Raw genomic sequence first — 14,653 nt, forward strand, 5'->3', positions numbered from 1 at the left:
TATCCTACTGCCTAGATTGGTGTATTGATATCTCAACAATCTGACAGTGGAACAATTTAAAGTGGCCTTTCCAATAATCAATTACTACCACAATTATACAGAAATCATTTTTCCACTGCCCAGTAATGTGTTCTTTTCCTGAAAGTGCCACAAAGAAGCCAAATGAAAGTTCATTCTCTTGTAGCTCACCATTCTGAAGTGCTTGTAATCAACATCAAAATAGTCCCAGCCTGTCAACCTATCTAGAATAGGTGTGCACTAGACAGCTTTAATCACAGAGATTTGGTTAGAAATTAACAGGTGATCAAAGGGGCAAAGAGAGACTTAATAAAAAGGCACAGCAGCTGAAGCTAAGCATTACAGTAAAAGAAATTCTTAATACCACAACACCAAGAGGGTGAATATCAAAAACCACAAGCAGGCTTGAAACAGAAAATGAGCATAAAATAGTAAATATTCTGAATGACTACTTTCTCCAAGTATTCACAAGGGAAGACATGAGCAAAATACACTATCCAAATAAAAATATTCAAATAAAATCAATGAATATTATAAATGAAATGGAGTTCTAGGCAGGCTTAAGACAAAAATTCTTATTGGTAGATGGTATTTTTCCTAGAGTGCTGAGAGAGACTAGGAAGGATATATGTGAGGCACTGACCATCATTGAGGGAGACAATGGACACTGGGGAGGTGCCAGAAGATTGGAAACAGACTAATGTGATGTCCATATTGAAAAAGTGTGACAAAACAGCTAGGCAACTATAGGCCCATTAATCATACTCCCATTACATGATTATTGTTGTGTATGTACCTTTAAGAGAATAACTGGTCTCAGACTGCACTACTGGCAGTGACCACCCCTGTATAAAAGGCGCTAGAGAGCCTCTGTTGTTTAGTTTCGTTATTGACTTCCACCAGTAAAGATCTGTTTGTTTCACTCCTGCTCGTCCGTGTCTCAATCATTCATGGACTTAACACTGGCAACGAGTAAGAAACGTACTTACCTGCAACTCGGCAGCAGCTCCGACGACGTTGTTGAAGGTCAGAGCCAGAAAGAAAAAAAAGAGTCCATTGAAACTCGAGAAATGGGCGTCGACCGTCAATCATCGGGTTAAAAACTTGCAGGAGCGACTTTTCAGAGCCAGGCTGGGTTCCTCGGTCCGTGGTTTCCCAGCTAATCGGGCTGGTGGCAGGTAGTGCTCTGATCCTTCCTGGGCTGTGGCGGGCTGAAGCTCGATCGGGTGGCCTTTCAACGGGGCCGGGCAGCGAGTCGGGAAGCAAAGAGAGAGAGAGAGGGTGGAGCACACAGGGCGCGGCCGGTGTTTCGAAGCCGGGCAGCGTTCGGACCTAAGAAGAGGGAGAGAAGTGTCCCAGAGGGTCCGCTCCACGACGGGAAAATAATAAAAGAAAAAGAATACGCGCAAGAAACCGTGGAAAGCAGCGCTAACAACAGCGGGGAAGAAGGCAAAGTGCGGGAGGCGCCATTTTGTTAAATCGGGGAAGAAGGCAAAGCGCGGGAGGCGCCATTTTAGATTTGCAAGATGCCGAAGACTGGCTGTATCACTGCTTTTGATAATACATTAGAGGACTGGACCACGTATGTGGAAAGAGTTGAGGTATATTTCGAGGCAAACGATATAGCGGAGGGGAAAAAGGCATCGGTATTGCTAAATTTAATGGGCGCTAGAACGTACGGCCTATTGCGGGACCTGATTACTCCAGCCAAACCGAAGGCTAAGAGTTTTAACGAAATTGTTGCTGTCCTACAGGAACACTTAAACCCTGCACCGCTGTTGATAGCAGAAAGATTTAAATTCCACAGGAGAACTCAGCACAAAGATGAGAGCAATGCTGAGTATCTTACGGAACTACGCAAGCTATCAAAGCACTGCCAGTTTGGAGCAGGACTGGCAGATACCCTACGGGACAAATTTGTCTGTGGACTCCTGAGTGAAGGAACATAGAAGAAGTTACTCTCAGAAAAAGAGCTGACGCTAGATAAGGCTTTCAGCATGGCAGTATCGTATGAAGCAGCAGCCGGGGAGCTGCAGAAATTCAACAAAAACCACAGGAATACGGCACCCACGAAATGACACGGGGATTTGCAAAATGTTATCGCTGTGGCAGAACTAACCATGACCAGAAGGACTGCTGGTCCAAAGACAAAATATGCAGACAATGCGGGAAGATTGGACACATTGCACGAGTTTGTAGGTCTGGGAAGAAGACCAGCGACAACAAAAAGGCTACTAAGGAACCGTACAAGAAAGTACAAAAGATGACGGACAGTAGTTCCGAAGACCAGATGAGCGATAGTGAATCCGGAAACAGGAGACTAAGCTGTCTCAAGCTTCACAATGTAATCGGAAAAGAGGATCACCGAACCATTTGGGTCACTCTCACGATAGCAGGGTCCCAAGTTAAAATGGAATTGGATACAGGATCAGCGCTAACCGTCATGAATCGACGAGACTATGAGCGGCTATTTTCACACATACCCTTGAGAGAGACATCCATCGTCTTGACGACGTATACGGGGCAAAAAGTATACCCCAGAGGAAAAATAAGGGTGCCTGTCGAATACAATGGCAAGAAAATACGGAAATTGTATCTCTACATACTGCCAAATGGTGGACCACCGTTATTGGGATGGGAATGGATCAGGAAGATAAACTTAGATTGGCATTCCATTCATGCAATGACGGTGGACGGTAAAAAAGATGAAGACGTCACTCCTGGACGATTGTCAACAATCTTAGCTAACGCCAAAGAGGTATTTCAACAAGAACTGGGCACGCTTAAAGGCGTAACCGCCTCGTTAAAAATAGAAGAGAATGCAGTTCCCAAGTTTTTCAAAGCGAGACCGGTACCATATGCAATTCGCCCAGCCGTCGAAGCAGAGCTGGAGAATCTGGAGAAGGCGGGCGTGTTGTCTAAGGTCGACTGGAGCGAGTGGGCGACACCCATCATTCCTGTCATGAAGAAAACGTTAAGCAATAAGGCTGGAGAGCCAAGGAAGATTCGCATCTGTGGGGATTTCAAGGTGACGGTGAACCCTGTCCTTCGCACAGTACAATATCCTCGTCCAAGGTTAGAAGACATCTTCGCCTCGCTGTCTGGAGGAAAGCGTTTTACAAAAATTGACCTAGCACAAGCATATTTGCAGATGGAGGTTGAAGAGTCCTCTAGGAAGTATCTCACGATAAACACTCACAAAGGTCTTTACCAGTATCATCGATTGGTATTCGGAGTAGCATCGGCTCCGGCGATATGGCAAAGAGCGATGGAACAAGTCCTGCAAGGGATTCCGGGGACTCAGTGTTACTTGGACGACATCCTTGTAACAGGTGAAGATGACAGTGAACACCTTAACAATCTAGAACAGGTGCTCACTAGACTACGGGAACATGGGCTGCGAGCCAACCGCCCCAAGTGCGAATTTTTTAAGAAACAGATATCGTATTGTGGCCACGTGATTGATGAAGAGGGGTTACATAAGTCCCCTGACAAAATTGAAGCGGTTGTTAAGGCCCCAGCGCCTGAAAATGTGTCGCAACTGAGGTCATTCCTCGGGTTGGTGAATTACTATCATAAGTTTTTGCCGAATTTGTCGACAATTCTGCACCCACTGAACGCCCTGCTACGAACGGGGGTAGCATGGAAATGGAGCGATGATTGTAAGCGTGCTTTTCGGAAGAGTAAGGACTTAATCACTTCAAAGGAAGTATTGGCTCACTACAACCCAGCACTGCCAATCAGGCTGGCGTGTGATGCGTCTCCCTACGGCATTGGGGCGGTACTGTCACATAAATTCCTTGATGGTTTGGAGAGGCCGATAGCTTTTGCGTCACGCTCGTTAACTTCCGCCGAGCGTAACTACGCCCAGATTGACAGAGAGGCCCTCAGCCTAGTGTGGGGGGTGAAGAAGTTCAATCACTATCTGCACGGTCAAAAATTTACTCTACTAACCGATCATCAACCTCTTGTCTCCATTTTCAACCCTCAGAAGGGCGTACCGATAATGACAGCACAACGGCTGCAGAGATGGTCCCTTTTCCTAGGGGCACACCAATATGACATCGAGTACAAAGGAACTAAACAGCATGGAAATGCTGATGGATTGTCACGTCTACCGTTGCCGACGGTGGAAGAAGAAGACCTTGCAGTGGATCCAATGGAGTTATTCCACTCGACCATAGTCGAATGTCTTCCTGTGACGAATGCAAACATAGAAAAGGAAACACGGAATGACCCGACACTATCACAGGTCTATGATTTAACGGTGAAGGGATGGCCAACACATGGTGAACCACTGCTGCCAGCATTCTCGCTGAGAAGAGAACAGCTGTCAGTGTGCAGAGGAACCTTGATGTGTGGATCCAGAGTAGTAATTCCACCTAAGTTGACGGATAGAGTGCTCAATGAACTTCATGAGGGTCATCTGGGTGGGGTAAAAATGAAGAGCTTAGCCAGAGCGTTTGTGTGGTGGCCGGGAATCGATAGAGAAATCGAAGAGATGACCAAGAGCTGTGCAGGATGCCAGAAGGTCCAAAATGCCCCACCACAAGCTCCTCTGCATCCATGGGAGTGGCCCTCATCTCCATGGCAAAGGGTGCACATTGATTTTGCTGGTCCCTTTATGGACTCGATGTTTTTAATTGCGGTGGATGCACATTCAAAGTGGCCAGAGGTAATAAAAATGTCCTCAACCACCACGGAAAAAACTATCACAGTTTTACGAACCATATTCGCCAGGAATGGGCTGCCTGAACAGATTTGCTCTGACAATGGACCACAGTTTGTGTCTGAAGAGTTCCGGAGGTTCTTAAAGAACAATGGTGTTAAGCATTACACATCTGCCCCATATCATCCAGCCACAAATGGATTGGCCGAGAGGTTTGTCCAAACATTCAAGAAGGCTATCAAGGCAATGTGTAATGAAGATATACCCCTACAACACAAGGTGGACAACTTCTTGTTTGCCTACCGGAATGCGACACATGCGGTTACCAACCAAACTCCAGCCATGATGTTCTTCAATCGAAGACTACGATGCCGCTTGGATTTGGTTAAGCCAAACGTCCGAAGAGATGTGGAGAACAGGCAGTTTCAGAATATGAATGAAAGGCCGACCAGGAGTTTTAAAATAGGTCAACCAGTTTTGGCCCGGGACTACCGCACTGAGAAATGGCAGCCAGGAACGATTTGTACACGACAAGTACCTCTCATGTATACCGTGGACGTTGGGGAGAGCATTGTAAGACGCCATGCTGACCAGATTCTAGAGTCACTGGAAAACGTCAACTCCACACCACGATCTGATACACCTGGTAATGAAATCGATGTTCCAATTGCAGCTACCACAGAACCGATAATATTGGAAGCAGATGAACCAACCAACGACATTGATTCCGACTCAACATTGCCAGAAGAACCTGTTACCCCAAAGAGGCGTTATCCAGACAGAATCAGGAAGCCTCCTCAAAGACTGAACTTATAATTGCTTAAACTTAACCACTGTATCTAGTAACAGTAATTGTGATTGTAATTCGTTATCATTTAGTTGTTAAATGAATGTTATGTACTGTTTATCTAAAAGGGGAGGAATTGTTGTGTATGTACCTTTAAGAGAATAACTGGTCTCAGACTGCAGTACCGGCAGTGACCACCCCTGTATAAAAGGCGCTAGAGAGCCTCTGTTGTTTAGTTTCGTTATTGACTTCCACCAGTAAAGAGCTGTTTGTTTCACTCCTGCTAGTCCGTGTCTCAATCATTCACGGACTTAACAATTATCAGGAGTAAACTTGACTAGATCATCTTACAATAATAACCTAGTTAACAACAGTCAGCATGGATTCAGAAAGGGGAAGATGCTGTTTGACTGACCTCCTCAACTTCGAGAAGATAACCCATGTGGCTTGTGGGAAGCCCTATGGTGTGGTTTACCTCAACTTCCAAAAGGCTCTTGATAAAGTTCCATGCAAACTACTAGTAATTAAACTCAAAGCTGGGAATTTGGGGTAAACCCAGAGAATGGACAAGAAGTTGACTGAAGGATAGGAAACAAGTACTCATTAGGAGTTATGTCAATGTGGGCAGGAATTACTGAGTGGGGTGTGTGCTGGGACCACTATGGTTTCTGATTTATACAAAATGACCTGGATTCAGAAATTAATGCAAAATGGCCAAATTTTCAGATGATATAAAACTAGGAGGTGCAGTGGAATCAGGAGGCAGCTCAAAAACTACAGAATGAGTTGCACAAGATATGCAAGTGGGCAGAACAATGTACCCATTACCGTGAAGGTAAAAAAATCTGCATCTGCTGTACACCCTCCTTCAAAACATTTAGATGGTTCATGCAACATTTTTGCCATTATTAGCCTAAATGTTTGGATGTGTTAGAAAGTCTTTTTAAAATAAAATTTCACTTCACATCAATTTGCCCATCAATCAGCAGCAGACATCTTCAGGTTCTCGTGATGTACCTGTGTAAAAGTTTGTGTCGGATGGTCTTTAAATGGATCAGACTATTATGTTCCTCTTCAAACTTAAAAAGCTCCACTGTGCTGGTAAGCTGTGGCTGATTCACAACAAAAACGTACACAGTACCATCTAGAAATAAAGCAAACCACATTAGTAAGTCCATGCAAAGCTAATGAACACAGTCATATAGCTCAAAGGGCCAAATGGCCTACTTCTGCTATTTCTTATGTTCTTATACATGCTCCTATAGCTGTTAAATCTGTTGACAGAATTTGGGTGTTGTACAAAAATGATTAAAATTCCTATTAGTGATTTAGTTTCAGATTTCTAGACTTTGCATGATGCTTTGTCTGATTTGATACAACACACCAAGTCAGGGGTGACCAACAAGCATTTCTCAAGAGCAGAGCTCAGGTGATGAGAGGAATCTAATTGTGGAGGATAAAGGTATGGTGAGGATATTAAATAAATAAATATTTTTGCATTTTTTTTTACACATGATAGTGTAAGTGAGAATTCGTGGCCTAGAAATTGGGTATAGCCCCGCTTGAGGCGTTAGAACTGGCGATGCGCTAAGTTTATAGCCAGACGAGAGCTATCCGCGCCTGGGACGGTATTGGGTTGCATCGCCCCCAAAGGGGATTCAGGCGCTAAATCAGCCGTTGCACAGTGCTCTTAAGGCGCAAAAGGTCAGGCGCTACTCAATTTCGACGCGGACGGGCGCAGCGCAGGTGAACTCAATTACGGCAAAGCACGAGACCTGCAGGCGCCGGCCGGCTCTTAAAGGGGTGGGTCAGTCAGACTGAGCTCAACACCCAACGCCCTGTAGGCCTCAGATTCGGTGCTCGCCCTTGTCTGGTGGTACAAAGTTCATCATTATGGAGAAGGTTAGGCAGAGAGCAAAGCGCTTCAGCACTGAGGCTCTGGACCAATTGGTGGCTGCAGTTGAACACCGTCGACAGGTGCTGTACCCGGATAATGGCAAGAGGCCAAATCAGAAGGCTTACCGACGATCTTGGAGGGAGGTTGCTGTGAGGGTCAACTCCAGCAGCATGGCGACCAGGACCCCTGTTCAGTGCAGGAAGAAATTCAACGACCTGACACGGATCGTTAGGGTGAGTGATGGTTTACCAAACTTGTGCTTCCCTCCATCTGCAGCCGACTTCGGGCACCCTGCTGCAATGATGCACCACTGGCCATCTGTCAGTATGCATCCATGGCCCTTTCTGGGCAGACACATGGACAGATGCCTCAAGGCCTCATGTAAGGGCTCTTGCACCATGGGGGGCATGCGATGATGTCTCAAGGCCTCATGTAAGGGCTCTTGCACAATGGGGGGCATGCGATGATGTCTCAAGGCCTCATGTAACAGAACCTCCCCTTCTTTCCCCTGCAGTCGAAGATGGCGCAGATTAGAAAAGAACAGCGTCGAACCGGTGGCGGACCTGCACAAGTGGTCACTCTCACGGATCTGGAGGAGAGAGTGCACCAGATACTTGGAGGACGTCTGTCTGGTCCAGTGACTACTGCATCTGCAGACCCCATTACCGACAGCGAGGGTAAGACTCTCACCTTTTCCATCTGTTGCCTTCCACTTGGTCCCCCCGCCAGCATGCATCGTCAGTGTGCAGCCATGTCAGAGCCATGCCGCAATCTGGCATGCCTTTCAGCAAACCTGTCCTTTTGCGAAAGCCACTCTTCCACCTCCCACTTTCAGATGAAGCAGCACCAACTCGGGCTCAACACGCTGAAGCTGCCAGTGCCAGTGCCACCGGAGGCGAGGACCAGGAGGAATCCGGACCAGCCATTGCAGAATCCGGGGAGCTGAGACATCTTCAGACTGGGGATAGTAGTCCCCTGGAGGGGAGGGGGGGTGGCTCTGAGGATGAACCAGTTGCCGGACCAAGCGGCATGGAGCAACGCAGGGGGGATAGGCAAGTTCGGCCACCGTCTCCCCGCAGGGCAAGGCAGGTCGTCATGACTGCTGCACAGAGTGCAGATGAGGTCCGGCGCCTGGCAGAGATGAGCAAACAGGCCCGGATCAGGCACACGGAGCTGATGGCTGCAGTGGAGAAGATGCCTGAGTCAATAGATTCATTGGCTAGGAGTATGTTGGACTTCGGGGCAACAATGGACAGGACTCTGCAGGGCTTTGGCGCAACAATGGAGAGGTCTCTCCAGGTGTTCGGGGAAACAATGGACAGGTCTATCCAGGGCTTCGGGGCCACAATGGACAGGACTATCCAGGGCTTCGGCCCAACAATGGAGAGGACTGTCCACGGCTTTGAGTCGGCAATGGAAAGGACTGTTCAGGGCTTCGGACAATCCCTGGAAAGGTCTGTGCAGGGCTCGTCTGAGGCAGTGGAGCGGTCGGCTCCTGCCTTGTCCGAAGCCATGGGAAGAACTGTCCAGGCCTTCTCCGAAGCACTGGCACCTGGCACACAGGTCCTCACTGTTGCCACGCATTCACTTGCTGGGCTCCTCCACAGCCAGATTGACGCAACGCGATGTCTCACTGCAGCCACCCTCTCTGCATCAGATAGGATCACCCCGGGCCCTTCCACTCCCGTACAAGGCCAGGAATCCGTGGAGCCTGCGATTGTGGCTGATGAGCCGAGCCACTCCCCTCAGATAGCCAGTGTGTCGTCCGACCATGGTGCAGGTGTCCTCTCTCGGCAGGAGACCATTGCACATGCCAGCGCTGGGACGCCTGCATTGCAGCTGCCACCACCTGCAGGCCACACTGCTCCCAGCCATGCTCAAAGCAAGCATCCCGCGTCCGCACCCTCCAAGCCCAGAGGTCGGCCAGGCCGTACCTCAGGGGCTTCTGCGCATCCAGACAGTCGGCAAGCGTCCCCCAGCCTTGAGGCCGCCACTGGGGTGCAATTACGTAGGAGCAGCAGGGAGGGAAGTGGCCGGCGCGAACGAGAAGTCATTCTCCCTCAAGGGGCCAGTTGTAGAGGGAGGTGCTGAGACGTTTGTTTGTCCAAATTCACGGACACCCTCACCTGCTGTTATAGGTGCAGATTTTTGTTGAGTTTTGCTGCTTTGCCGAACAGGTCACTTTTATTTTGGCAGTGATGGTTTCTGCTCACTTTACGTTGTTTAGCTGTAATGAAAGACTTTTGTGTCAATAAACAGAAGTTTAAATGTTGCTTGGTGCATGTGACTACTTTCAGTGATGCTGGCATGCAGAGGCCCTCAAACATCCAAAGTGCCCATGAGGTAAGACTCTCATCATTCCGCCACAGGGGTGTCGAGATGAGTCCAGAGGAGCCTCTGACGAATGGACCTTCCACTTTCAGCAGCCCTTCCATCTTCCTCCTCCTCCTCCTCCGCCTGCTCTTCCTCCCACTCCTCCTCCTCCTCCTCATACTCCTCCTCCTCCGCCTGCTTGTGCAGGGTCCGAGGGAAGGTTATGAATGGACGCGTTCGCCTATAAAGGGCATCTGTCACTTGCCGGATGCAACAGCGGACTGCAGCCTGAGCGACAGTCGCATTGTCCCCAATGGCTGACTGAAAGGAGCCGTTGGCATAAAAATGGAGGCCTTCAGTCAGTGTAGCCATCACGGACAGAGAGGTTCTACAGCGTTCACGCAGCTGCAGATCCTGACCAAGCAGGTGGCACAGATCAGTAACAATGTCCCTCCAGATTCTGTAGTGCTGCAAGTGCTTCGGACAGGGTTGAAGGTCCCAAGTACTGTAAAGCTCAAATCCCAGAACTCCGCTCCACATTAGCTCCACATTAGCTCGCCAACTCCGCTCCACATTAGCTCCACATTAGCTCGCCAACTCTCTCCAGCAGCGATCGCAATGAGCAGGCCAAGTGGCAGAAGATTCTGCACTAGAGCTGTCCCCTTTAAATAGCGCCGCCCTACTCCGAGAAGGGCCTGTTAGCCCTCCTTCGAACTGTCACTAATAGCGCTGGGCGCTAAGGCTCCGTGCGCCACCCAATATGTGCTCAGGCGCTCCTAAAAGGCGTTGCACACTGAAATGACGTCATGAGCCGTTTGCGCTCGCGGGCGCGCGCAAACACTTAGCGCAGGCGCTAAATGTATAGTCAATTTCTGAGTCGGCGCTATCCTCATAGCGCTCGCCCCAACATAGGGCTTCGCCCCAATTCTAGGTCTCTTTAGGCGCTCAGCGCCGGCGCTACCAACCCAATTTCTAGGCCCAAGTGTTCTAGAGGAGGATATAGAACAATTGTTAGAGATAACGGTAGGAAAAGAATAGGTTCCGAAAAAAAAAACCAAGGTAGACAAGTCACTAGCCCTTGTTGGCATGTACCCATGGCTGTTAAATGTCAAGAGAGGAGATAGCAGAGGCTCTGGCCACAATTCATCAATCCCCCTTAATTATGAAAATTTTGCCATGGAATGGAGAATAGCTATGTAACATCTTTGCTCAAGAAGATGGGAGAAGGATAATCCAGGTAACTGTAGGCCAGTTAGTCAAACATCTTATCAGCAAATTTTTAGAATCTGTGTAATTTGAGATAAATTACCAGCATTTAGAAATAGAGGTTAATCCAGGACAGCCAGCACAAATTTGCTAAAGGCAAGTCGTGGTTAACAAATGGGATTTTTTGACGTGACCAACTGAATAGATAGAGGGACTGCAGATGTAGTGTACATGGGTTTTCAGAAGGTGTTCAGGTTTAGAATACAAGATACAATGTAGCAGTATGGGTAAACATTGGTTGACAGACAAAAAAAAGAGTAAACAGGTATAACTTGGATTGAAAATTATACGTAATCATTTATAACCGTAGCTAAGCACATTAACATTTCATTTTACCATTAGTTCACATTTCCCTCACCTTGGGCTGGATTTTACCTGCCGAGACGAGTTGGGGGCGGGACTGCTGCCTTCCAGGTTCTAGTCCCGCCCCCAGCAATGTCCGACGCACAGGTGCTATTTTCCCGATTGGCCTTGTTAAGCCCGCCCTATGGGCTTGCCAGCCAGTTAAGGGAAAGCTGGTGTCAGATGACATCAGTTGATGACACTTCATCTGCCGGTTTCTTAAAAAGGGACATGTACCATTTATTTTTGACAGCTGATTTGTCAGTGTTTGACAACATTGAGGTGCTGTCAAACACTGAATCATTGTACAAAGGTGAGCCCTTGCACCCAGGCTCTTCAATGACTCTCTCCTTAGGATAAAACAGATGACAGCTGCAGGTGAGGTTACAGAAGCGATCTGTCACTTCTCCCAATGAGGTGAGGCCACACAAACACTTCAAAGCTTGTCACTTACAGAAAAATCTAAACACATTAAAAATGACTTTCCCAACATCTCCTTACCTCTGATACTCACCAGTGTCCCATTGGATCCTTCACACCACTTCTGCAGCTGTCATCTATACACAAACATTAGAACAGACCCACAGCATGCCTCACTTACCCTGGCAGGGTTCCCCGACGTCAGGAAGCCCGCAGCAGAAGTCTCAAAATGGGAAAAAGCCTCTTAACTGCCCGTTAACTACCTGCTAACAGGCAGTTAAGTGGCTATAATCCTCTTCCCGGTGCTAGGAGTCAGGTCCCTGCGCAAATCGGGGACCCGACTCACGGGAAGATTGGTTGGAGGCGGGTTGGGAGCGGGTTTGGGACCCGCTCCCATTCTTTTTGATTTTGCCAGCAGTCCCACCTCCAAACCCGCCTTCTCAGGGCTGGTAAAATCCAGCCCTATGTGTCAGCTGTGGCTCAGTGCGTAGCACCCTTGCCTCAGAGTCAGAAGGTTGTGGGTTCAAGTCCCACTCCATTGACTTGAGCACATAAATCTAGGCTGACACTCCAGTGCAGTGCTGAGGGAGTGCTGCACTGTTGGAAGTGCCATCTTCCGGATGAGCTGTTAAACAGAGGTCCCATTTGCTCTCTCAAGTAGATGTAAAAGATCCCATGGCATTATGTCGAAGAACAGGGGAGTTACCCCAGTGTCCTGGCCAATATTTATCCCTCAATTAACATCACAAACAGATTATCTGGTCGTTTTCACATTGCTGTTTGTGGGAGCTTGCTGCGCTTCAGTACTCATCAGCCAGGGTCTCCAAAATCGTTGTGGTATGCTGTGTGCTTCACAACATGGCACAGCATCGTGGCTTGCCGATTCCGCAGGACCAAGAGTCTCCTCACAGAGCCGCCTCAGATGAGGATGATGCTGAGGAGGAGGAGGAGGAGGAGGAGGACAGAAACGAGCATCCTGCAAAGGCCCGCCAACCAGCAGCACCAGTGCATGAGAACATTGCTGGGCAGAATGCAAGGAACGCACTCATCCTGGGCAGATTTGCGTAGCCTGGTATATCAAACACTGCAGCCTCACTGCTTCTTAACTGACCATGCCTGCACTTTCCAACAACTTTGACCAGCTTGCAGTTATCTGCAAGTTATCCTAAGGCCTCTATGTGACATCCCCATTCGCCAAATGACAGACGCCATAACTGCAGCAGCTGGCACCAGATTTTTTATGTACAGGAAAATGATGGCATTAAAACTATTTACAAGACTGGATGGTGGAATAGTTATGTGAATGTGAGCATAGAGAGAGATGGAATGGGTAAGGGTGCATGGATGTGACTGTGAAGTGGGATGTGTAAAAAGAGATTGCTGAAGCTGAGTGCTGTTGGGGAAAGGCAATGAGGATGAGGTTGAGGGTGATGGAAACTTCATACTTGCTTTCCCTGTGCAGTGAAGGTCATGGAAGCACTTCCTGCACTGCAGCCAGGTGCGACGGGTGACACCCAGAGAGTTTACCTCTACTGCCACCTCCATCCAGGCAGCCGTGGACTCTTTGAGAGGCCTCTTCCTCCCTGAGCGAGGGTAGAGGACCTCCCTGTGGGCCCTTACCCCATCCACCAAGGTCTGCAATGATGTCTCATTGAATTTGGCTGCAGCTCGGCCTCTGCCGTTGGCAGCAGCTGGTGCAGGCTCCTCTGCCATTGCGCAAGAGTGGTTGAGAAGCCTGCAGAGGTGCAGAAGCTTGCTGGACACTTTGAAAGCACCACGAATGATGACATTATACTGTGGGGCTTTCTGACACGAATTGGACAATTAGCAAGGCTGCCCACATGCTGGGAATTAATTGGCCACTTGAGGGAAAATTGCGTGGAGCTGGCTGACACATTTTTTTGTGTGTCAGAAACCCCACATTCGGGGAAACCCGACCATTTCCCACACAAGCCAAAAATCGAGTATGGCTTTATTTCAAGCAAATCTATTTAAACTTAACAGTTGTGTTTTCTGTAATGAACTGCTCACAGATTGGTAGCAACTGCGATTGTAGTTTCACTGTTGATGGTTATTTTTATTAACTATATTTCTATGGCAAATTCAGTTTACAAAATTTGTTCCGAATCATTTTAGAGACCCTAGGCCCGATTTTGTGGATTGTGTGGGAAATGGTCAGATTCCCCCGAATGTGGGGTTCTAACACACAAAAAAATGGGTCAGCCAGCTGCACGCAATTTTCCCTCAAGTGGCCAATTAATTTCCAGCGTGTGGGCAGCCTTGCTAATTGCCCATTTCCAGTCAGGAAGCCCCACAGTATGATGTCATCATTCGTGGTGCTTTCAAGGTCCACAGCGAGCATTGCTTCCTCTGTTGGCTTCCAAACGAACCATACAGGATGGCAGAGGAGCCTGCAGCAGCTGTGGCCAGTGCCAGACCCCGAGCTGCCTCCAAATTCAACGAAGTTTCACTGCAGGCATTATTGGATGGGGTTAGGGCCCACAGGGAGGTCCTCTTCCCTAGGTCAGGCAGGAAGAGGCCTCCCACTGCGACCAAGGCTGCATGGATGCAGGTGTCAGCAGATGTCAACTCGAATGTGCATGTAACCTTGGCATCACATTTCTAACTCCTTCCTCTACTCCCCCACAGGACCATCCAGAGCCCCCGTCCCCACTGTGGAGGAGGAAGAGGCTGTGCAGCCAGACTCCTCAGAGGAAGCTCCAACCTCTGAGGGCACAGCGTCAGCAGAAGTAAGCGCACCCAGCACCAGCGCAGACACTCACACTTCAGGGGGACCTTCGGGACATAGAGTAGTGTTGTCACCTGGTGTTTCACAGCTCACAAGTGAGCCTCAGCAGATTCTGGAGACAGGGACAGCAGTGGAGAGTCCTCGTCGGAGGGCGCAGGACTCTGCCAGCTCAGCTCAGCTGCGCTGCATGTC

The 14,653-nt window shown here is 48.6% G+C and overlaps 1 protein-coding gene across 2 annotated transcripts in view; it reads right to left on the reverse strand.

Moving 5' to 3' along the window:
- The window catches only part of LOC147117365 (serum paraoxonase/arylesterase 2-like), a 102,821-nt gene that overhangs the window by 74,908 nt on the left and 13,260 nt on the right, over positions 1-14,653 (reverse strand). For both annotated transcript variants that reach the window (XM_085988322.1, XM_085988321.1), the window contains one exon: positions 6,492-6,618. In XM_085988322.1, coding sequence (XP_085844448.1) covers positions 6,492-6,618 — 127 coding nt within the window. The remainder of the gene's footprint in view (positions 1-6,491; positions 6,619-14,653) is intronic.

This window comes from Somniosus microcephalus, chromosome 5 (assembly GCF_052327205.1).
Source record: "Somniosus microcephalus isolate GS21.2 chromosome 5, FLI_Smic_1.0, whole genome shotgun sequence".
Lineage (NCBI taxonomy): Eukaryota > Metazoa > Chordata > Chondrichthyes > Squaliformes > Somniosidae > Somniosus > Somniosus microcephalus.